Source organism: Anabrus simplex, chromosome 9, assembly GCF_040414725.1.
Source record: "Anabrus simplex isolate iqAnaSimp1 chromosome 9, ASM4041472v1, whole genome shotgun sequence".
In the NCBI taxonomy this organism is placed as follows: domain Eukaryota; kingdom Metazoa; phylum Arthropoda; class Insecta; order Orthoptera; family Tettigoniidae; genus Anabrus; species Anabrus simplex.
Window position 1 is genome coordinate 18,557,856 of NC_090273.1, and position 26,453 is coordinate 18,584,308.

The following is a 26,453-nucleotide window of genomic DNA, read 5'->3' on the forward strand; positions in this document are numbered from 1 at the left end:
CAACTTCAGAATGGTATGCAAAATATAAACAAGCTTACTGGGTTATTCAGCAATATCAATGAAAACCGGAAAGCAAAACTGAACTTTCCCGAAGCTAAAATTTACTCTCTAAATTTCCGGAATTCAAGGCCATTTCCAGTTTTTGCGTAACTTTCCCCGACCTGGCTCCTCTTGGAAATCATGGCTCTTTCACAAGGGATGAAAAAAGAACAATTTCATGGCTGGGAAAATTTGTGATCGCACTGAGGGGTATCTTATTTATTGTATTTTTAGAAAACCAACTCAAACAGTTAGTACAAGCCAAAATGTTTCTCCCCATCCTCACTCCCATAAAAAAGCAGCATACTATAGTATGGTAAATAGAGCATTCACCATCCCCTTATCCAAAAGAGACCTTCAAAATGAACTAAATGTTAAACGAACAAATCCAATGGGTACAATGTGTAATTTATCAATAAAATCATCAACACAAATAAAAGACGTCAAATTTCTACTTTAAACAGAGAATCAGTAGACAAAAAACATATTGAAATGAAACAAAAAACATATTCCTCCTTCACGTTCAATAATATAAACATATACCAAATTACTAATATTTTCAAGAAACGTAACTAACAAATTGCTTTTAAAACAAATAATAAATTTTTTTCCAATTTCTTTAATACACGTACTATCAACAAACTAATAAGTTTTCTCAATCAGGTGTCTACAAACTGCAGTGCAATAACTGTGAAAGTTCCTACGTATTTTTCAATAAGATACATGGAACATGTCAATGTTTCAATATACAATCGTTTCTCTGCCATGGCTAAACACATGACAGACTTAAATCATAATTTTACATCAACTGACCAAGATCTAAGCATATTAAAAGCAGGTGAGAAGGGCACCATGCTCAACATTTTGGAGAACTGTTACATTCATTTGGAACAGTACTTTAAACCTAAACATAATATTAATGAAATAAATGAAAAATCAAATATTCTACGTAATGAACGTAGGTTTTCATGGCTCATAATATTAACGTAAATAAATAAATGAATACCGGATTGAAGTCACTATATTTATTTAATGAAGCCGAGCTTTCAGCCAAATTGCATTGGCCTTCATCAGGGCATGTTAAGTTCTGCTTCCGACAGTGAGCAAAGAAATTCAAAGAAACATGGAAGTCATGAGCGTACTATCCACGGCCTACCCCACTAATTGGACTCAAGGATCATCGTGCTGTGATTCACCGCCCTACATAAAGTCATCACCCATATTACACCGAACAAACAAATTATAAATCAAGTAGCTCGTCTATACAGATAGAGATGCCAACTCCCAGATCAACTCAAGAACATTTGACTGCTGTGGGAGCGACAACATAGTTCGCCATCCACCACAACTGTTTCAATGTGTCATTTAGTTTCAAGTTTGGATGTGTTGTTCGGACTTCATGAATGTTTTAAATTAAGACTGTAAATTGTGGCATACCAAAGTGTTTAATTTATTATTGGTTATATGTGTACACATGTCTTCCAATTGTAGCGTGGCTGAAGATGATCCAATACATATGGGGTCGAAACTAGTCCCAGTTTTATAAGACAATATACAAACTTATGGTATCGAATAGGTGGACCCATCTCTACCCTTTGATATTGATACTGATAATGACAATTTGTGACGTGATAAGTGAAGGATGTTTAAGTAGATTTAATACGGCGTGAATTGGGACTTCGAATTTACGATGTGCTAAGCAAGAAATTGTCTTAATGAGGAACGCACTACGAGGTTTCACTGTATTTTCTCGTGTCTGGTTAAATTTCGGAAAGGCTATTTCCAAGTAATTTATAGCGAAAAGGTTATCATTACTCTACTGGTGTTTGAAATATGTTTTCATGATACATATGAGGTTAAGTTAGGTTAGGTGACTCTCTTTGAATAAGAAAACTGAAACGTTAATTACAGAAGCCACTGGAGTGATACTATTAAAATTTTTCAGAATAAAATTGAACATTGTTGTTTTGGAATTAGGAAAATAACTTACGAGTAAGCCATAGCATGGCAATCTGTGAAAATGCAAATTTTGAACAAATAGATTGCCGCTACAAAACAATATTAATGTGTGTGAGCTTTTTCCCAACTTTTACAAAAAATTGGATATAACGACAATCCGCTATAGCGAGTAAATTTTTTAGTTATGAATTCTCGCTATAAAGGACTTCTACTGTATTTACTTTTGATGTCATCATTGGTGGTCTCCCTATCGGCAGGTCTTCGCGTGAATTCTCCACACTGTTCAGTCTTCAGCCATTCTCTTTGTCTTCCAATAGCTTCTATTTACCTTTATACTGTCTACTAACTGATACCTCTTCCTTCCTCTCTTCAGTTTTCCTTGTATCATCCTTTCCAATGTTTCAGTTATTAAACAATTTCGTCGCAAACAGTGGCCTAACCAATTTTTCTTCCGTCTTCGAATGCATTCCAATTTCGTTCTCTTTCCTTCACCCACTCTTTTTAATACTTCCTCATTCCTTACTTTTTCCTGCCAGCTGATTTTCTCCATCTTCCGCCAGATCCACATTTCAAATGCTTCTAGTCTTCTTTCTTCCTCAACTTCCACGTCTCAGCCCCATAAAGCGCCACACGCCACACAAAGCACTTCACTAACCTCTTAAGGTCCTTAGAGGCCCACTCAACAGAGTCTCTCTTAATAGTCAATCTGGTGTTGGTATCTGTATCAGATGCACGCAACTTACAAAGAACAGAGGGGTGAGTCTCATATAGCTATACAGTATATATTTATCTCAATCTACTAGCTTCCCTTCTTTTCTTCAAATTATTTTCTTTTCAGACATCCACCTTTTAGCCCATGTCAACAGATTTTTTTCCATGTTGGCTTCTTTACTGGCTTTCTTTCCTTTTGCCCAGTATCAAGAAGCCTCTGGCAGACAGTTGAAACATCAGCGTCAACCCCAGCAGCTAACAAATCTCTCTGAAATTCCTTGCTTGTCTGGCGAGGATGTATTTTACTGTATCTGAGTATAGTTTCATCAGCACTGGGGTGGTTTCTTACTTTCTTCCACATCTCCATTTTCAGTTTGGAGATAATGAGCCGAAATCAACAAAAGCTGTAAACATTCTAGATACACTAGAATTTCTCCAAAACAACAGCCCAGGAAATATCTCATACAGTCTTACTGTAGATGTGTGCTCTCTTAGAGCAACTCTAACCACTTCCTGAGTGAAATGTCCATTTCCACAAATACAAAAACTTATCCCACCGAAAACACAGAATTAACAAACGCTATCATTGCTCATACAAGTACTCAATTGAAGTTGAAATGGCCAATTATTGCTTATCATTATTTAAAACCTGTTAATGCTGACTCTAATGATAGACCAAGGGAGATATAGCTTGTTTGAGCCAAAGCTAGTAACCAAATTAATATAAATTACAATTCCGTGTAAAATATTAACATGTCCCAATTAGTTTGCACACTAATATATTATGAGTTAGAATGTGAGTAAAGATGCAGGCCAACTTTACCTGTACCTTGGGCATGAACTTTTTGGCTGTTGGCATGCGGTGAGGTTTCACAGGCAGCCGTGTCTCTCTTTCTGCTGAATGCATACGTTTCATGTGCTCCTTTAGCTTATCCTTGCGCTTGAACTGCTTCCCACAGTTGGCACATAGGAACTCTCGGTGATCTGAATGCCTAAAATATGAAGTTTACATCATCAATTACCAACTCTTATCAGGAAAATCTCAAATCATGAGAGACAGCATAATGCCAGTTAGGTTGACATTAAAGTAAGTAATTTTCAACTTAGTGCAATTGAAGTAACTACCCACAAAGTCTCAAAATAAATTTAAAATGACTTAGCACTTGTAAAAATGCAGCCACTACGGTTTACAGTAACTTGCGCACAACAGGGTGGACATACTGATGCAGACATGAGGATGGTGGTCATATACCAAGTGAATCAGCTGTCCCTTATAATTTAGAAAGATATGAATCAACAATATATGTTAGTCGTAATGGTCGATATTCTTCTGCTTGCCTCCTGTATAGTATCAACTCATGGCAAGCACAATGGACTCTATAAACCTTTCGCATCACAAGTACAAGACCATTCCAGAAATACAACACTCTTTTAATCAGTTGTTGTACCATTAATCTAAAATGATGGAATGTTAGGTCAAGTCAAGTTAGGTAAAGTAAAATATGTTATTAAAACTTACAGTGACACGATACAATTATGAAACAGCAAAATGGATGAGAACTGCACGTCAGATATCCTTAACAAAAGCCCCTTTTAATTTGTTATGTATTATAATCATTATAACATATCAAAGCCATATTCGTAACCGTACCTTTTACAACATCATTGTAAGTTTATACATATTTTTTGCTTACTCTTACACTTGTTTTTTCTTTTTCTTATTTTACAGTTGATCTCAACAGGGCTCGATTTTAACTTTTTAAAACCTTTTTAACTCATTCTGATGACATACTTATGTGGACTTCAATGTTTTAAATAATTTTAACACTGATGATGGACCTTAGAGTCCGAAAACCGGTTTTGAATTAAAATAGTGTGCTGATACGACTGTCTGCGATTAATAATAATAATAATAATAATAAATTTGTTATGTAGCTAAGTGAGATAAGTACGAGAGTGCTAGTCAGACCAAAGTATGCTCAGTGGTCTGCATACCTCATTGGAGAAACATTTTAACATGGATATGTTTTTGTGCTGGGGGTCCTATCTGAAATTGGTGTCATCGATTTGTGACACCACTGTAACAATGGCAACCAGTGTTAGTCATCTCTGTATAATGTGTCAGTAGCATCATCTGGTGGTGTTCAATGTGTACTTTTGTGAGAAGGATTCAAGAGAACAAGAAATGTACCAACATCTTATTATATTATCACTTCTTTGCCTTTTAAATTTTTTTGTTGTATACAAATTTACAAATTCTGATGCCTATTGCTCACAGTAAAATGTTTAGTAAAATTTGTTGTACAATAATTTTATAGAAATTTGGTGAAAATAAATTGTGTTGCTCACGGTAAAATTGTTTTATAAAATCCGTGAAAGCATCAGGATGGCCATCTATGAACTCAGTTTTGAACTAAGATGTGTATGTGCTGCCATCTATCGACAAACTTTTAAACCAAGAATCAGCTGTTCAACTTAAGAGTGTGTTTAAGAGTATGGCTCCAACAAACAAAGCAAAACTTGCTGCTTTAGTTGTAATTATATGTTGTACAGTGGTAAAAAGGAAGAAAAGAAATGCCAGGAAATGCTGGAATCGGGATTGGAACAAAAGAAGAGAAGAAGGTAGAGGATTGCTGTCCTTGGTCTAAAATTAGTTGAGGTTAGAAGACCAGCATTCATATAGGAATTCGGCGATTGTGTTTTCTGCCTCTCTTCTTACATTCCTGTTGTGGTAAAGTGGCGTTTTAACTTCGTACAAACAAGGATATTTCTGGTATTCGTCAGTAAAACACTAACAGCTTCCTTAGTCCACCTGGATCCTGCCACTTTTGAAAGAGGTGTTTGTTTACAATCAAGATTCACAATCTTCTCACGACGTAGCACCAGCATCATCGTGATGTCAGCTTTGCTGATTGGTTCATTTTGTAAAATTAATTTTACGGAATAGAACATATCCTATTTTATGAAAAGTTTTACCAAAGGTTTTATAAAACTTGAATTTGACTGTGAGCAACAGAAATTTTATAAAATTAAATTATTTTACAATAAATTTGACAGAAACTTTTACCGTGAGCAACAGGCATGAGTTGAAATTCAACTAATTCCTGCATTCAGTGAAATGAAGTTACTATGTCCAGTGACTACCCCAGACCCTAATAAATAGAGGTCAAATTTAAAAACTGCTGTAATCTATCTACAGAACAGCGAATGAATTTCAATAAGTCACGTCTATTGCAAGTTCCTTCTTGAAAATTACTTTATAAATCCATAAGATCCTTTAATCATCATATTTGTCTGAAATAAATTGTATATAGGATATGAATTTGTCCTCTTCTCCTTTAAGAGCTAAAACATACCCACGATTCTGTTTTTCCAAGTAGCAGAAAAAATGTATGACTGAAATTTTTACTTGTACATGGATCATCAGTTTTCAGTTCTTAACGTATTCAACCAGTAAATCACCACCACAATGTTACTTAAGTTCACTATTGGGTGTAGGAAACCTTTACACAGGTCAACATACTTCCACACCCATCTGTAAACCACAACCTACCAGGATGTCAGTTATCGACTTCCTGGGAATAAACATGGATCATTGACTCATTGCTTGTTTATTAATGTTTTTTTTTTTTGCTATTTGCTTTTACGTCGCGCCGACACAGATAGGTCTTATGGCGACGATGGGATAGGAAAGGCATAGGAATTGGAAGGAAGCGACCGTGGCCTTAATTAAGGTACAGCCCCGGCATTTGCCTGGTGTGAAAATGGGAAACCACGGAAAACCATCTTCAGGGCTGCCGACAGTGGGGCTCGAACCCACTATCTCCTGATTACTGGATACTGGCCGCACTTAAGCGACTGCAGCTATCGAGCTCGGTCATTGCTTGTTTATTAACACCATGCTTACATCCTGTCTGTTGTTAGCTCTGAGGACAAATAAACAGAACTTAGATACATCACGTCCTTGACTAACATTTTCCTTAGTATTCAATTTTCATTATTTGCGTAAAGATAGGTAGTCTATAAGCAGAGGTCAGCATAACAATACATTATAAGGAGCAGCTGGTTCACCTGATATATGGAGAGAAATGACCAAGATTTTACTTAGTATATTTTTAATTCTCCACGACTGATCTAAAAGCTCAGGTAAGAAAGCTAACAGGAGCCAAATATCTCCCTCTCTCCACAAAAACAATCATATTTTAAAACAAGCATTCAACTTTCAAACCCAAAATCATCTTTCTAAGGTACAGTCAAAGGTTCCACCTATACAATACTAATTTTTGTTATTGTTTAATTAGTAGCCAGATGTGTTGTCTATTAGTTCAATTCCACTTGTAATTATAAGATGCTTCAACCTTGCGTACTTTTAATGATGCTAACAGCCGTCGTTTTCATTCTAGGAATATTCAACCACGGCACAATCTTTCTCCGTATGTGTGCATACAGTCAAATATTCCACCTGCCTCATAACCACTTAACTAAGAATTATCAACAACACATCATCACGCCAAGATAAGAAGAGCTCGATAATCAAATTTTAATGGAACTATTATGTGTGTTGAACAATTTTATCTTCATTTTAACAGAACTAAAAAGCAATTGAGCTCCAGCGTTTTAAGAACATTCTTCAAATATTATTATGGATTTTAACTTGACGTATTCATTATTTGTGACCTTGTTTATTTTACTCATCTTACAAGTATGTTTGGCTGATGATGACCAAAAAGAAGGACGAAAAATGTCCCGACACTTATTAACTGCTAATTTAAAAAAAAAAAAAAGTATTGTAAAGGTGGAACTTTTGACTGTATCTTAAAAAGTTTACTATCAACAATACAGGCATTGCAATGAAATTCATTTTATACAACCAAAGATCATTTTCCAAAACACTGCACAGTACACATTGAGGCATCCACCAAACCTAAAAAACATCCTCACTTGCTATGAACCACACCAACGCCCATCCTCTTCAAGCTCTCTCCCCAGAAAGCACAACCACTGTAAGACCTGCTGTCTACACATTCCCAGCACCTATTTCATCATTAGCATCACCAGCAAATGTCACTCAATACTAGGACAAGACATCCAACATCATCTGACCAGCTTAACTACCTACTCTAGCCAAACAAGTATGTGGCCACAGCAGTACCTGCAAAACCCATAATATGGATCTTCCTGTTTTTTATTCCCACCCAGCACCATCAAACCATATTTGATGATAGTTAAGCCAACAAATTCCCACCTTTCTTGCCCTTAGAGATTCTGAAGTAAGACATCAAATGGTGCCCAGGTCAGGGAACCACTGTGTTGTCAATCTCCCCCACCTATTTACCTCACAAGTGTCTGCTCACCACCATTCTTATTCTATCCTCCACTGATGAAGGCTACAGCCAAAAATTCTGTTTCTTTTGTGTGTACTCGATCCACATGTGTCTACATGGTAAGTCATTGCTTTCCACCTGTCTCCAATTCATAACTCATCTAAATTAATAAATGAGATAATAGTTCTGAAAAATATATTGTATATTGTTTTAATTTTAACAGACTGTCCAGCAATTATCTGACTGAAGGTCTCTGTGGAACATGTTGAACTCACCATAAAAAAATCTTACAAAGAAAAACTCCAAACAGGGACATTTTATGTCCTACCAGAAGGGTTTCCTATAGAACTCTTTAAGACACTCACAGAAATAATTTCTTTTTTTCTTTTTAATATTTGTTTTACATCACACCAACATAGACAGGTCTGATGACATTGTGGGACAGGACTGGGAAGGAAAATGGGAAACCACAGAAAATCATCTTCAGAGCTGCTGACAGTGCAGTTCAAACCCCAACAGCTGCCAAATGCAAGCTCAAAGCTATGTGACCTAAACCACACAGTCAACTCAAAAGAGATTTCTAGAATAGAACATTTCATATCCAGCCAAAATGTCTTCCATTAAGACTTTTGAACTGGACTACTGTAGAAACTTACTCTCAAGCAAACTTCGTGTATGAATTTTTTATCTTCTACCAGAAGACTAACTTTAGGATTTTTGGACTGTCAAAGAAATGTACCATGAAGAGAACTTTTGAATGAAAAGTTTTCATGTTCTAATAATAATAATAACAACAAAAAGGAGTTGAATTCTATGAAAACAGGAGTAAAGCTAAAACAGACACAATGAAAGGAATTGGTGAAATCAAAACCGATTTGAAACAAGAACGAATTACACCAGCACATGTCCAAAACAGGGTAATCTTCAGATCCAAAATTCACAAATAGCAAGTTGACCAAGAGGAATGACCAAAGAAGAAGACTGGAACAATCTGGTCTGAAGACAGAAAGGAAGCCACAGTAAAAGAATGAAAGAAATACGGGCACAGAGGAAGGAAAATGCATGCCTAAGTACTTTGTGCAGTCTTTAATGGGCTTATTTGTAGTAGTAGTAGTAGTAGTAGTAGTAGTAGTAGCAGCAGCAGCAGCAGCAGCAGCAGCAGCTTGGCCTCAGTTAGTTGCACACCGTAAGTGATGCCAATTACTACCAGATTCAAAAGTTTAAATGATAATTAAGAAACAAACAGGTGGATTATTCTCAAATCAAACTACAGTTTTATTCTTCCCGAGTTTAAGGGTAGTATTCAATACACTATGGTGGTGGTTGTTTTAAGCGGCCTAATTTGTAGGTCATTGGCCTCTGGTATATAATATGTATATTTTTGTTGCATTTTCAATACTTTAGCTATTTTAATTAGAATGAAAAAGAAAGAAAACCCTGTTTTTCAGACCTTTGCAGACAAAATATTTACAGGAAATGAATGGCTACTCATTGATTTTATACTGATGGCAGCAAATGGAGATGGGAAATTTACTCCCTCCACACGTTCTTTATAAATTCAAGTATTTATGGTAATCATAGCAAGAGCGTGGCCCTCAAGGAACCCATTTCAATACAAAAAAGAGTGTATGGTTTGATCTGCTAATATTTGACGATTGGTTCTTCACAATAGCTTTACCCTATTTAAAGAATAAAAATGGACCAACAGTTATGACTGAAGACATGTGTCTTTGGGGGTCATCTAGGAGTGCGGGTGGTGATTAACCCTGGAACCGGCAGTCGTCGCGATCGCAACACATTTCCCTTTTACTCAACCGGCAGAGTCGCTATCGAGATGCATTACGCCAGCGGTGACTAATTTTGAGATAGCGGCTTGACACTCAACATCTTCATGAAATATCTTGCATCATGTTGAAGAGGAAACTCTACTCTATAAATACAGCACAATTCTGAAGTAGTTTAGCGTGACAGAATGTGCGGTATACACGTGGAAAAACGAGAACGCTTTGCAGACGGTCATTCTGTTGTGCTTGCTGTGGTTGTCCGATGTGCATTAGCTTTCGTGGTGCAAAATGAGTGAATTGTCAGGAAGTAGTGAAATTCGTAAATGTTTGTTTGATCTGGATGACAAAGGTGATAGTGACGTATTTTTAGAAGGAATTGACGATGATTTTGACAATAATTCGCCAGGTAGTGGCGAGTTATATGAGCCTAGGCTAAGTGATTTCGACACTGATATTGATGATGATGTGGAACACTATGAACCAGTCACTGATGATAATAATGATAATGACAGTAATGCAGTTGACCAAACAGAACCGAAGTGGACAAGAGTTTATCCTCCAGAGCCACAAATAAAAGTGGAAGAGAAGTTCAAGGCTCGAAACGCAGGATTACGAAATTGCCCGCCGCGAAACAGTCCTCCTCTAACATATTTCCATTTGTTTTTCTCCAATGCTATCTAGAATCTTTTAGTGACTTAGAAACTAATAAATATGCACAGGAAATTATTCAAAATAAAATGAATTCCAGAAATATGGGTCCGTATTCTCGTCTGCAAAAATGGGTTGACGTTACAGTATCAGAAATGAAAAAATCATTCCTCTAGTTATAAATATGGGTCTGAACCATAAAAACAACACTGAAAAATAGTGATGCACTTCAAAATTACAAATATTTCCATATTTTCCAAAAGTCATGTCACTAAAACGTTTCGACTGGAAAGAAATATTCTATAACCTGTTGGTAATGGCAATTTTTGATGCCTACATACTCTATAGTTTGAACACCGACAAACCCCTTGAATATGAGAAATTTATGGTTAGTATTGTCAAAGGTCTTGTAGATGAAGAAACTCTTCAAAGCATTCCACTTGGACCTTCAGGAGAAATGAAACATCAGCTGGTACGCCTCCCAGGAAAGAAACTGCGGTTGTGCTCTGTCTGTTCGACTGCAGAAAAAAAGTCACGCACCCACTTCTGGTGCCCAGAATGTAATTGTGGTGTCCATCAACAGTACTACCATAAATTATCACATTCTTGGAGGCCTATGAAAGCAGAAAGAAAGAGGAACCGCCCCAAAGGTAGAGAGGATGAATCTGACTAAGTAGACTTACATGTTGGTGAGATGTGCTTGTGTTATTTCAGTTCTATTTTACTTTACAATACTTCAATGTAGTGAAACCTTTCTATGTATTTTTAATCAGCATGAAATTGTGCAAATTTTGTATATAGTAAAATTGTCATAAAATTACGTTTTACGTACATGTTGCCCAGAACTTTTGGATTATTTTGGAATACTTAGCGTGTTGGATACTTCGCCCTACTGCTTTAGGATACTAAATTGGTAAATTAAATTTCCTACTATAGTATTCTTCGTCCTTTTCTGAATAAAATGACTTGTTATATATAAAAATAAATTGAAAAACAACATTATTATGAATTTTTTTAAAAGTTGCTTGCAAAACTCGCCTAAATGCTTGCCGCTTGAAGGTAAACCGCTTGCCGGTTCCAGGGTTAAGAGAAGTAAAACTGGACAACAATTCTCCCATGAATGTGAGCGGAGCAATATCTCATTCATTCCCCGCCCACCGAACAGCATCCACCTGTTAGCTGTAAGCATCTTCAGACCTATGAAAGAAGCATGGCGAGCAGCATTAACTGAATGGAAGAAGTACACTCATGGGACGATTTCTAAGGATATTTTTCCATCTCTTCAGAAGAAGACATTATGTAAGATATCAGAAAATTCTACTGATAATACAAAATGCGGCTGTCGTGCAACAGACTTTAATCCGCTTGATCCACATTATGTTTTAAACAAATTACCAGATAATGGGGAAGTTTGACAATGCAGCTGAGAGGCATGGACTTCTACTTCAGAGAAAATGCTCAAAGTAGCTCATTACCCTCCAACAAAATCTGCTATTTCCTGCCGCCGCAAATGAAATGGAAAGTCAATTTTGTGAAGTTCTAGCGTGGAAAGAAGAGGCTTTCCTAGCCCCGGATTATAGATAAAACTTGGGAAACAAAGAGCATACAGTGAGGTAAGCTGGGGTAAGCACAAATGTTGGTTCAAGAGAGTGGATGTCAAGTGCCTGTACCCACACAATAGCAGCAGAAAAGTGTTTGTGTTCCTGAACATCCCTGATAGCCAAAGAACACATTTTGAAAATACTTCCAACCCCAGTTGAGAAGAGAGGAATATTTGTTTTCCGACAAAATGTGTTTTAGATATATTGGTCATGGTAGCTACATGTTTACTGTTTTGACAGTTTTTGCATTTGACTGTGTGTCTTTTGTAAGAAAAATCATTTAGATATTTCAGTAGGATTTCTGTGCTGTTTATAGCAATATTTCAATGTAGACAATTTCTTCTTCTTCTTTCTGATGAGGCCTGCTAAGGGCCACGTGCCAATTTCAATTTAGTTCTACATATTTTGTTGTTTTCTCTTCCATTCCTTCCAATATTCTTTCATCCTTTCACTATGCTGTTTCTTTCTGTCCTCGGACCACTTTGCACCAGGCTTCTTGTTCCATCTTCCTTGGAATCCTTCCATACTTACTACCCTCTTTCTAAAAACCTCTCTGTTCATAGTTTCTTCTTTTCTTATATTATTTCTTTCTAAATCTTTCTTTACTTCTTGAATCTAGCTAATTGTTGCCTTTTTGTCCCTAAGGTACTTGAAAACCCTTTTTGTTAATGTGGAATCATCCATTCTGTAAATATGTCCAATAAATTGCAATCTCCTTTTTCTTATGGTTTCTGTTGTGTTTTCTATGTTCCTGTATATTTCATCATTAGAGCCTAGAGCCTGATTTCCATACTTCTGTTCTGTTTGTTTAAAAATAAGGAATGAAATGATCGGTAACACAATTTATTATTACAACTATTTTAACCAGCTATTCATACTTTGGACATTTTTCTTTTTTTTTTTTTTACAACTGGCTTTATGTCACACCGACAAAGACAGGTCTTATGGCGATGATGGGATAGTAAAGGGCTAGGAGTGGGAAGGAAGAGGCCATGGCCTTAATTCAGTTACAGCCCAGCATTTTCCTGGTGTGAAAATGGGAAACCATGGAAAACCACCTTCAGGGCTGCCGACAGTGGGGTTCAAACCCACTATCTCCCAAATACTGTATACCGGCTGCACTTAAGCGACTCCAGCTATCGAGCTCGGTTTGGACACTATTTCAACAATTTAAATATCCCTACAATAAAGGACAAAGAACGTAAAACAAAAAAAAGGGCTGTTGCCATTGATGCTTTCACGGCCCGTACTTATAGAAATGATACTTTATAGACTTTTGGGCTTATGCCGCGTCAAGAAAATAAGGTGAAATTCTTTAAGTTTCACAGAGAACTGTGCTCTGCGTCATCAGAAGAAGTCTCGACTGACCACGAGAAAGGCTTCTTAAATAATGACTCTTTGAATTTAGACGTTATAATAGAAGTGGAAATGGTACGTTCATTCGCCACCAGATGGCTCCCAGGACGTGGCATAGCGCTAGCGTTCGAAGCGGAAGCTGACCGAACCACCAGAAACAGTCTAAAAGGTTCACATAACGTGTGTACGTAACATATGATATTGACAGGTGTACGACATAGACACAAGCCTGGAATAAAACATCTGGCGATGAGGAACGTACGAATTTGGAAAAACACTGAGACAAAATAACAATAGTGCAAGGACAGGGAAGGGAACTACCTACGTAAATTCTTAATGGCTGGCAACCAGGTATTACTTAATTGATAGCCGGTGTCCCTGATGAAATTGTTAGGATTTCTACGTATTTCCACAACTCCCCGTATAATCCTGGACTTGTAGTGTCTAGTGTGAGTAAGAGCTCGAACATCTTGGAACATGACATCATGACCTGACGATAGAGCGTGCTCAGCTATTGCCGATTTATCTGGTTGGTTGAGACGAATATTACGTTCATGTTCTTTGATACAGGTACCAATGGAAAGGCGGCATGTTTGGCCAATGTATACCTTACTGCAAGTATAGGGAATTTCGTATACCCCAGGATGTAAAAGTGGGGACAATTTGTCCTTAGTTTTACTCAGACTGTGAGCAATTTTAGTGGCGGTGCCAAACATGGTTTTTATATTGTGTTTGCGGAGAACCTTGGCAATTCGATCTGTGGTGTTGTGACTGTAAGGCAAGTAGGCAGTTCCCTTCACTCCTCCTTCTGTGAGCTTTGCTTGGTCATTTCTCTGGGATGCAGGGCTCTATGAATCTGCAAATCGCTGTAACCATTACCCTTGAATGCGACTTTGAGCGTGTCCATCTCCACCTGGATATTTGATGGCTCACAAATTCATTTCGCCCTCTTCGCGAGTGTCGTGAGAATGCCATTTTCTTGGTGCTGGATGGTGGTGAGAATCTGCATGAATATAACGATTTGTGTGGGTAGGCTTACGATATACGGTATGTTCTAAGGAGCCGTCCGGTTTCTTTCTTACTAGAAGATCCAAGAAAGGAAGGCATCGATCCGACTCCATCTCCATAGTGAATATTATTGAAGGATGTTGCTGATTTGGGTGGTTTAGAAATAGATGAAGTTTCTCAGGACCTTCTGTCCAGACCACAAATGCATCATCAACATACCTCCACCATATCATAGGGACTCTCGGTATTTAGTCAACAAGCTATCAACCATAACCCTTCAACCTAATGCACTTTTGGTGAGTTTTGATGTGGAGTCCTTGTTCACTAAAGTGACGATTGACTCGGTCATGTCTCTCATTGAACACTTGTTCCCTGAGGACATTACTAAGCTATTTTACCACTGCATGACTTCCAGCTATTTCCTGTGGGGTGGGAATTTTTACAACAGACGGGCGGAGTGGCTATGGGAAGTCCACTTTCGCCCGTAGTGGCTAATTTCTTTATGGAGCATTTTGAGGAGAAGGCTATTGCTTCGGCGCCTGTCAAACCTATATTTTTTCCATAACCTAAAGATTAACGCTTGTGCTTATTGTCCAATATTTTTCATCTAAGTTTTCCTTATACAGCTGATGATGACCACTAAGTGGTCGAAACATGTTCTGTGAGTGAAAATGTATATTTAATTTTGCCCAATGCAAAAAATAAAGTATCGATTAGGTGGTTCTTTAATATACTTGTTGATTATACTCATTGATACGGTCATGAAGTGGACAACTTGCAATAGCAGTTGTTAACTCGTTAGAAATAAAGGTTGAAATAAACGATCGCTTATTTTTTAATGTTATATACTGAAATTAAGTAAGAATATGATACACCTCAAGATATGGCAGAGTACATCACTGATTCAGAGGAAAGTTTATATTTTCTCATGTCTAGTTACATTTCGGGAAGGCTGTTCCCGTGTAATTTTGTAGCGAGGAGGTTTTAATTTCTCTATGTGCCCTTGAAATACGTTTTCATAATACACATACAGTTAGGCTAAGTGACACTGTTTTGAAGAAGAAAACTGGAACGCTTGCCACAGAGGCCTCTGGAGTGACTCTACTAATATTTCAGAATGAAATTAAACATACACTTTCACACAGTATTGGATTTCAAAAAATAACAAATGAGTAAGCCGTAGTGTGGATATCATCCACGAAAATGCAAGTTTTGAATAAACTGATTGTAGTTTCATACCGATTTTGATCTGTATGGGCCTTTTCCCCGACTTTTACGAAAAAATTGGACATAAAGACAATCCGTTACAGCGAGCTGGCTGTGCGGTTAGGAGCGCGCAGCTGTGAGCTTGTATCCGGGAAATAGTGGGTTCGAATCCCACTGTCGGCAGCCCTGAAGATGGTTTTCCGTGGTTTCCCATTTTCACACCAGGCAAACGCTGGGGCTGTACCTTAATTAAGGCCACGGCCGCTTCCCTCCAACTCCTAGCCCTTTCCTATCCCATCGTCGCCATAAGACCTATCTGTGTCGGTGCGTCGTACAGCCACTAGCAAAAAATTAATAATAATAATAATAATAATCCATTACAGCGAGTAGATTTTTCGCTATTATGAATTCTCGCTATAATGGACTTCTTCTGTATCAATCAAAGGGGCCAAACGGTTCAAAACAAGCCTTTTGAATACTTACACAGATGACACAGGAGTGAAATAAATCAACAACTTTTGGGGTTGGATTGTTCTTTCCCAATTACAACTGGGTAAAGAAACAAATGGAAAGCAATAATTTACCATGTGAGAATACTAGGCCTTCGACTTCTATGAATTAAAAATTCTGGAAATATGCATATACTTATGTCCTAAAAAACAAACTATTACATAAAATGTGGAAATATAATGCAAAAGAAATTAAATATTGTCCAAAAATTAATTAGAAGACTTTTTTATTCACCATTCTACATTTCGTTTGGTGAATAAAAGCTCCTTGTTATTGGCCACTGTTGAAACTACAAGAAAAAAATTAACTTCATGCTCACAAAACCTGTTACCTTCAAAATTCATTTAACCACAAAATATTTCTAAGAAAAGTAAACCCACAATAACCAAACAAAAGAAAATCACTTGGAATTATTGGTACAAAAGATGTGAATAATACTTTGGCTAAAACAATTATGTGAAATGTGCTTTTATACCATTTGTTGGTCAAACTGAACTTTCTGACAAAATAATATGCATTTATATGGCGAATAAAAATCTTAATATGTAATTTTGAAGCTTTTCAGTCTGTTGAAACTAATCCAACTAGAAGATACCTGCAAAAGAAAATATTTAATTAAATAACACAAAATATCTGGAAAAGAGCAACAATTAAAAACAGAATGGCATGTTTTGTTCTTGAAGGAACACCATCAGATTTTATCGAATCACACTTTTAATTTTTTCTTTATAAGACCTGATGATTATTCCGTGTAGAACTTCTTAATAAATGTGGAAATGTCTGAACTTATCTCAATAATGTACTCCTACTGTGCTACCTCTTTCCTCAGCTGTCCATGGTGGAGGACTGCCTTGCTTTAGTTTCAATAGACTGAATAGGTTCAGAGTTACATATCAAGTCAAAACTAAAATAAAAATGACTTCTAAAATAATAAACAATAAAAACCATGTCACTGTGTATATAAAAGCTAGACATATGCTTAACGTAACTCTGGTTTGGTTTGTAAAAAGGGACCACGATAAAAATTAGTATGCAGCAAAACAAACAGTAATGAAATTACAAACATGCTCTGGACATCAAACAGTAATGAATGTTGCCACTGCAACGACAATGAAGCTACAATTCACAGTGCAAGGGGTTCACTTGCCATTCGGTAACAACATTGGAGATCCTTAATGTCCCGTACCCTTTCCGCTCCCTGCATCTCCCGAATACATATGAGCATGCAGAAAGAATATCTTTTTCCGGTCAGATGACCCCCTAGGATCATCCTGAATGGGTCATGTTTTGTGTCCTTGTGGTAGTCTGTGTTCACCAACATGTTCAACAACCTAGAGGACTGTTATCAACAATGTGCGAGACATGAGGGTGCACATTTTGAAAATATGCCATACCAATACAGTAGATAAATGTTGCCATCGTCACTTTTGCATGTTATAATGACGTATCTTGATGTTCAGAGCATCAGACTGATTGTTTTACCAGATACTGTATGATAGGTAATAGAAATCCAAGCCCTATTAATAACATACAAAACGAAATGAGCAACATAGTCCAATCTGTTCCTTTCAGTAAACTTATCAAGAACTAATTGTTATATGTGGTTTCTTTCCTTATTCCTCACATGTGCGAACAACCTATTCTTACCTCTTTCCAGTCTGTTTGTCTGTCAGGTTATCAACCCAGAGGGTCAAATAGCACAACCAAAGGTTATGTGGTTATAGAGAAACCACCAAAACCAATGGCAGAGCCAAAATGAGGCCTACTAGGCAAGACGAGGAGTGAGGTAGTTTGCCATTGCTTTCCTCTAGTCTAATATCAGTATAATATTACATTGTTTCAATACTACAACAAACAATACTTCTCTATTTATAACCACATGAAAGTTAATAATATTTGAGTTATAGCAGAAGACTACAATATTCAACTATGGAAGACTGTGCATCCATAACAGTAAGAGAAAAAGTTAAATTACCTTAACATGTGCATTCTAAGTTTATCCAGAGTAGGGAAGAGTTTTCCACAGTATGAGCAAGTGTGCTTCCTGTCGCTGTGGAAGGCCCGAATATGCTTACGAATCAAACTGTACCCATCAAACACCTAACAGAGAAAATTGACAGCCAAAAAAAAGAGAAAAAGAAAGAGCACATACAAACATTAGATAAGAGAAGCAAAATCATGCTAAACAAACAGTGCATGAGTATCTGACAAAAGATGTTCAATTAAAAACTCTTAATGTGTATAGAAATCATACTCCTTAACCAGAAGCTTTATCCCAAACGTAGACAGACTGTCTAGGTGATTCAAACTTAGAGCGAGTTAAATTCCACAAATACATACGTGGATTGCTGCATTCAGGAGCAAACAGCCTCAACAAAATGACAGAAAACAGAAAGAAAAGTTACAAGAAAATGATCATATGATTAAAATTTTAATAATGTATTTTCTAGCACACTAACAATACTGTCAAATACACATACAATCTGCAACAATAGTGAGAAGAAGCAAACCATGGCTGGTACAGTAGAAGATGAAATTAATGAAACAACCATCTGCAGAAAATGTTAGTCTCGCCACTAAAATTACTGATGTAAAATACTTAGTAAATGAATTGTATTATAAGGAATTTCTACTTCATGATAATAATATCACATTCTGTTCAAATAAAAAAGATTGCCCATGCTACTGAATTAACCAGTGACAGCTTAATTTAACACTACCAGTATAATTATCACTTGGAGTATTACTTTTTCTTTTCAAGGCAGCCTGCAATTGAAGAAGAAGAAGACGAAGAAGAAGAAGAAGAAGAAGAAGAAGAAGAAGAAGAAGAAGAAGAAGAAGAAGAAGAAGAAGAAGAAGAGAAAGGTACTGAAAAAAATTTAGGGAGACAAGACCTTGAAATTTAGAATTTTGCAAAGTTCTATGTATTAAGAAAGCGAACTGATGCACAGCAGGATTGGACATGGAGATAAAAGGATACAACAGAGAAGCAGATTTTACCAGAGTGTGAGGAACTTGATCTGGAACAAAATTAGTTCCAAGGAAGGGTAAAAAGGTGATGTAGAAAATGTATTAATGTCCCATACAGACATATACAGCAAAAACTGGGGCACTGACAAAAGAGACAGGAGAGTAAAATCTAAACCAGTGAGATGAACAGTGTGTGATATTCTTAGAGTAGAAATTTCATCTCAATGAAATGTTTAAGAAGTATTACAAGAAAGGACAAAGTAAGAAATGAGGATATCATGAAGAAAATCTGATTGGAAAAGCTTTCTGACTTAATGGACAGAAATAAATTGAGATGGTTTGGACAGGTTAAGGGCTGCCTGGCCAAGGCGGTAAAGGTGTGCTTGGTTCACCCGGAAGCACGTTATTTAACAAGACTGGTTGACTAAAGTTCGTATTGTCATCTGTTTCTCAGCAGGAAATCGGATGTTATGTATTGAAAACAAGAGAACCTTTTTGTTAAACATTGATTATTTCAAGAATTACGTAGGTACAGTTATAATTGATGGTTCAAGTTTGGTATCACAATGGAATATGGTACCTAAAGGAATACGTAAAAGCATCCTCAAAATCTTTTTCATAGGTCTTTGTCAATCTATTTGTTGTCTGTCATTTACACTATGGTATACATTATTGTAAATCTTGTGTTGCAGCTATGGACTGCTACATGAACCAGGGTGGTACTGATCATAACAACAAGAGAAGAGTTTTTAAATACAAGTTTGCTTTACAATGCACTGACACAGATAGATATTTACAAAGGTGAAAAATGAGAGTATCCTCCTATTCAATACAATAAATATTCCGTCATTAGACGGAGTAAACAAATTCAAACATGTTTCGGCTCGTTTGAGCCATTTTCAGTGAAAAATGAAGGGGGTTTGAAATAATTTACATAATATATGTTGATTCTAATATCACCAAGCTCGATAGCTGCAGTCGCTTAAGTGCGGCCAGTATCCAGTATTCGGGAGATAGTAGGTTCGAATCCCACTGTTGGCAGCCCTGAAGATGGTTTTCCGTGGTTTCCCATTTTCACACCAGGCAAATGCTGGGGCTGTACCTTAATTAAGGCCACGGCCGCTTCCTTCCCACTCTTAGCCCTTCCCTGTCCCTTTGTCGCCATAAGACCTATCTGTGTCGGTGCGACGTAAAGCAACTAGAAAAAAAAAAAATAAAAATAATAATATCTTGTAACAGATAGATCTTACGGCGATGATGGGATAGGAAAGGGCTAGAAGTGGGAAGAAAGCGGCCGTGGCCTTAATTCCGAGCTGTCAGTGGAGAAATGGTGTGGAATGACATTAGTAGACGAATAAGTTTGCATGGGGTTTTCAAAAGTAGGAATGATTACAATATGAAGATAAACTTGGAATTAAAGAAGACAAGTTGCGGCAAATATTTCTTTATAGGAAGGGGAGTTAGGGATTGGAATAACTTAGCAAGGGACAAGTTCAATAAATTTCCAAATTCTTTGCATTATTAAAAAAAAACTTCGAAAAAACAGATAGGGAATCTGCTCCTTGTGCGACTGCCCTAAATGCAGATCAGTAGTGATTGTAGTGACTGAATTAAGGTACAGGGCTGCCGACAGTGAAGTTTGAACCCACTATCTCAAGCTGACAGCCATGTGACCCAAACCAAATGGCCACTTGCTCGGTAACAAGAGAAGCAATACTTTATGCGGCACCTAACACGCTGAATAAAGGTCATACTTTTATGTCCACAAGGAGTTTTCAAATTGTCCGTCACAAAGCACACTTAGTTTCCATTTACGACCAGTTCTCTGTCATCATGAAGTCTGGTCACAAACCATGTGTATCATAGCATATTAGAAAATATTGTTGCAGACAGCTGATGGTGGACAAATGAATGTATTTTTAGTGTACCTTCTCTACCAATTTATTTCTCAATCGCTTCTGATGAGACAGGCACAAATTTTAAGTTTTTTAATGAAGTTCGTAAAATGCCAGTAGAAATATACATCGCATGTATGTATCAATGGAGTATAATTCGATGGAATTACATTGATGCTGTATGCTGGGGATACCGCAGGCCTGTGAAAACAGCAACACACAAAAAAACTATAAACGCGAGATACAATCCATAGGTCACAAAAGCTTGTGAAGCTTGGGAAGACAGAGTTCTTGTGAAGCACTCTCAAAATGTTCTAATTCCACTTCCTCAGAACTTGGTGAGAGTTGGGTTTTGTATTTGAATCAGAGGAAGTTCTTGCCATGGATTGCATGTACAGTGAAAATGAATCAAATCGGTGGGGACACATTGACAAGGCCTCATTGTAAAATGGTAGGACTTGTTCAAGAACAGCATAAGATGAAGGAAAAACGTGGACTGAAAAATAGTTGAGGAGCAACAATGGTGGTTGGATAAAAAAAGATGGAAAGGATCTTTTTAACATCCTGACATGGATGGAGCTGGAAATGCGAAACAAGATGTTGACCTAAACTGGATCTCTGCTGGGCGATTTACGACCAAGTTCTAATTTAATTCTGCAAGGTAAACACCAAATATGTCACCACAGATCTTTCATATACATCACATAACATGGAAGGTGAATTAAGTTCCCCTCCTTAAAAACCTTAAAAAATCAAATCATGATCTTGGGATTCAGAGGTCAACATTCTACCACTGATCCACAGGGGTAACTAAAATCTAGAAAACTATGGGCACGATGAGAAAACTACGGGTGTTATACAATATTCTGAGGGCATGACTGAGAAAACTATGGGTGTTGTATAATATTCTGAGTGCATGACTGGGAAAACTCCACAAGTTATATAATATTCTAAGGGCACGAATAAGAAAACTACTGGTGTTATATAATATTCTGAGGGTATGACTGAGAAAACTATGGGTGTTAAATTATATTCTAAGGGCATGACTGAGAAAACTCCACGAGTTATATAATATTCTGAGGGCATGACTGAGAAAACTATGGGTGTTATATAATATTCTGAGGGCATGACTGAGAAAACTATGGGTGATTTACAACCTGTGTCTGAAAAGTTCGGTGAATGGTCCCATTAAATAAAGACAACGTAAGTTACACACAAAACTCCTTTACTGGCCTTCAAAGTAATCTCCGTTAGCTAAACACACTTTTGACATCGACTGTAAAGCTGCTGGAAGCTGGCAGCAAACGCTTCTTTTGGAATCTCCCGGAGAACCCTTGTCACGTGTTGTTGGATACCTGCTGCACTGTCAAACCGGTGGCCTTTCAGGGCTAATTTAACACAGGGGAGCAAAAAAATCTGCCGGCGCCAAATCCTGAGAATACCGAGGGTATGGAAGAACAGTCACCTGGCGTTCAGCGAGAAACTGGGTCACGCAGATCACGGTGTGTGGACGGGCATTGTCGTGGAGGAGCTTCCACTGTCCACTCCGGTATAGTTCAGGCCAAACCGTCTGATGCGTTGCAGTAGCCGTTTCAAAACTCCCTCGTAGAATTCCACGTTGACAGGTGTACCCTGAGGTACAAATTCATGATGAATGACACCATTGCTGTCGAAAAAGGCGATCAGCATTGCCTTAATCTTAGACTTTGTGCGCCGACTTTTCTTGGGAGGCGGAGAAGACGCTGAACACCACGCCATTGACTGTCTCTTGGTCTCCGGATCATACTGGTTTCACCACGACTCGTCTCCTGTAATGATGGTTTTCAACACCTCCGGATTTTGGTCACAAACATCAATGAAATCTCTCGATGCTTCCATCCGAGTTTGCTTCTGCTCGTCTGTCAGATTGTGTGGTAAAAACCGGGCACAAATCTTCCGTTTTTTCAAATGTTCATGAACAATGGTCCTTACACTGTCCTTGCCTACACCCACTTCATCTGCTATCATTCGTAAGCACAGTCGCTGATCATTCGCAAGCATCTGTCGCACTTGTTCGATATTGTCTGGAGATGTCCTTGTGGTTGGTCGACCCGAACGCGCCTCGTCCTCAACACCTTCCTTTCCATCTCAAAAGTGTTAAAACCACTCAAAAACGCACTTTTTACTCACTGCTTGAGCGTGATAAACTTGCACTAACACTACATGTGTTTCCGTTGCCGTTTTGCCTAGGTGGAAGCAAAACATCATAACGTGTTGCTCCAATTTGCACGCCATTGTGCAATGACAAGAGTCCTCACACTGACTCCGTGCGGTGTGTTGCAGCGTTCAACTCCGTTTAACTGTGTTGGTTGACCGATAGGGGGCACTTTGTGTCGTATCTCGTAATGCGCGAGCACACCGTCCGAACTAGCATGGTGTACAAACTAGGCGACCATTCACTAAACTTTTCAGACACAGGTTGTATAATATTCTGAGGGCATGACTGAGAAAACTATGGGTATTATATAATATTCTGAGGCCATGTTCAAGAAAGCTATGGATGTCATATAATGCTAACGATGATGCTTTCATACGTGTGTAACATCTCATTTGGAGCTACTGTTGTCGTCAGCTCCCGCTTGGAGCGCTGTGCCAGCACACAGCGAGCCATCTGGTGACGAACGAGCATACCACTACAATTCTCCAACGGTAAAATATTCTTATACATTCAAACCATCATTATTGTAGAAGACTTTCTCATAGACAGTCGAGATTTCTTCCGAAGACGCGGAGGAAAGTTCTCTGTGAAATGTGAAGAGTTTCACCTTGTTTTCTTGATACGGCATAAGCCCATATCAAGACTACATATTATATAATGTTTTGAGGGCATCATCAAGCTCAGCACTCCAAAACTCATCATCTCTGTATATTAAAATGAAATGTCTGTCTGCCTACGAGACATCACTGGGCAGAATTTCATGAGATTTTGCAAAAACATCCTCAGAGGGAACCATTTTTATTTAATTTTTTTATACGATTTGCTTTACGTTGCACCGACACAGATACGTATTATGGCAGCAATGGGATAGGAAAGGCCTAAGAGTGGGAAGGAAGTGGCTGTGGCCTTACTGATGTAAAAATGGGAAATCACAGAAAACCACCTTCAGGGCTGCCGAGAGTGGGGTTTGAACCACTATCTCCCGGATGCAACCTCACAGCTGCACACCCCTAACCGCACGGCCAACTCGCTTTGTAGAGGGAACTGTCACCTGCCTCCATATTATTTCAAAACAATGGCCTGGAAATATATGTTGTTGTTGTTGTTGTTTGAGTCATCAGTCCATAGGCTGGTTTGATCCAGCCCTCCATGCCACCCTATCCTGTCCTAACCTTTCCATTTCTACGTAACTATTCCATCCTACATCTGCTCTAATCTGCTTGTCGTATTCATACCTTGGTCTACCCTTACCATTCTTACCGCCTATACTTCCTTCAAAAACCAACTGAACAAGTCCTGGGTGTCTTAAGATGTGTTCTATCATTCTATCTCTTCTTCTCGTCAAATTTAGCCAAATCGATCTCCTCTCACCAATTAGATTCAGTTCAAACTTCTAACATTCCACACTCCGACTCGCATAATGTCAGTATCCATCTTCCTGATGATCGCCCCCTCTCGTGTAGTCCCCACGCGGAGATCCGAATGGGGGACTAGTTTACCTCCGGAATATTTTACCCGGGAGGAAGCCATCATCAGTACACCATTCATACAGAGAGAGCTGCATGTCCTCGGGAGGTAGTTACGGCTGTAGTTTCCCCGTTGCTTTCAGCCGTGTAGCAGTATCAACACAGCTAAGCCATGTTGAGTATTATTACAAGGCCGTATCAGTCAATCATCTAGACTGCACCTAGACCCATCCGATATGGTTGCACCTGCGGCTCGGCTATCTGCATCATTGGGACACGCAAGCCTCCCCACCACGGCAAGGTCACATATTATATATTATTTATTTATATTAATTATATTATTTGTGGAATTATTTACAACAAATTGCACAATTCAGTGGAACTCCAGTAATCTGAACCCTGCAAACCCAAAATTCTGGATAATCCAAACAGAATTCCTGATAGAGGGAAAACTTAAAATCCTACTTGCAATTATTAATGCTATCATTTAGCAGTATAGAATCCAAATACAGTACAATACAATACAATACAATACATTGTTAATTAACTTCTACTAGACTTATACTGTAGCTCTAATACTATAGAAGTCAAACTATAAAGTAGAAATGACAATTACAGTGAGCAGTTTTGTATTGTATTCAGTACTGTACTTCCAAAACATGTTTGTTGTATTAAAACATCATTGCTGTATTCTGTAATGCCTTTTTTTAACAATACTGTATTTTTATCTATATTCAGGTGGGTAACTTTCACATTTTGTCTGAAAACGCAGTAACTTTCACTAAACTAGAAAAATTGGTTCTCTTCTCTTAACATAAGGAACTAATACTTTAGTTAGTTTAGTTTATACTTCAGGTTGTAAAGATTTAATATGTTTAAATTAGGTCATTTCAGTTTTTATACCATTACCATTAATGAATGAAATGAAAATTGTTGAAATCCTTACACTGTAAAACCGTAAAAATTATATTGTAAATTAATACCCATTTATATACAGGAAGTGGCTAAGTGTGAGAAAGGGCCGGGAGCCCTAACTTCGCCACAAGAAGGTCACTTTAATGACGATAACAATAATAATAATAATAATAATAATAATAATAATAATAAACAACCTGCTTGATGGTGTGATATTGCCCCAGTGTCGCTAATCATCATGTTTGTCGGCATGGCTCTGAATATACAGTATTGAGCTGAAATTTGTTATGTCAGAATTCAGCTCAAATACAAGCCTCTTCAAATTTTCAATAATTCACTATTTCACAGTGGTGGCCACTAATATGTAGATATTTACTGAACTTGTGCACATTTTTTCTGCTAAAAAAAAAAAGAGCAAAATAATGGGCAAATGGTTCATGCTATCACAAAATATAGCCCAGCATGTGCACTTAGTATACTATCATGAGCATTTTCTAAGTATATCCAATGATTCTCCAGGAAATAATACTTATGAGTTAAAGCACATGTCCCAGAGCACCAGAGCTGACATGGAAATACTGTTCAGCTCTTGTGGTAACAAACTAGCTGGTGGTTGTATGGCAATTTGCTTCTATGAGCTGCAAGTTAACAAGATCACTAGCCCTTCTCATCAGCAAGGTAACTATCAAAATGAGAAGAAAAACATGAACACTCAAGGAATGAGAGAGAAAGGTAATCATAAGAGTGGGCAGGGGGCCTAAAAAAAGCTAAAGCTTAGGCCTCAAATGCCCTAATATTTCTGAGACAGCAGAAAATAAAATGAGATGGCCTGCAATGTCCAACAACGAATCGACTTATAACATT

At 37.7% G+C, this 26,453-nt stretch overlaps 1 protein-coding gene across 1 annotated transcript in view; it reads right to left on the reverse strand.

The window, feature by feature from the left end:
• The window catches only part of LOC136881077 (PR domain zinc finger protein 10), a 312,840-nt gene that overhangs the window by 72,341 nt on the left and 214,046 nt on the right, over positions 1 to 26,453 (reverse strand). Inside the window, exons 20-21 of the mRNA XM_067153695.2 lie at positions 18,122 to 18,246; positions 3,533 to 3,701 (exon numbers count right to left, since the gene is read on the reverse strand). Of these exons, the coding sequence (XP_067009796.2) occupies positions 3,533 to 3,701; positions 18,122 to 18,246 (294 nt within the window). The remainder of the gene's footprint in view (positions 1 to 3,532; positions 3,702 to 18,121; positions 18,247 to 26,453) is intronic.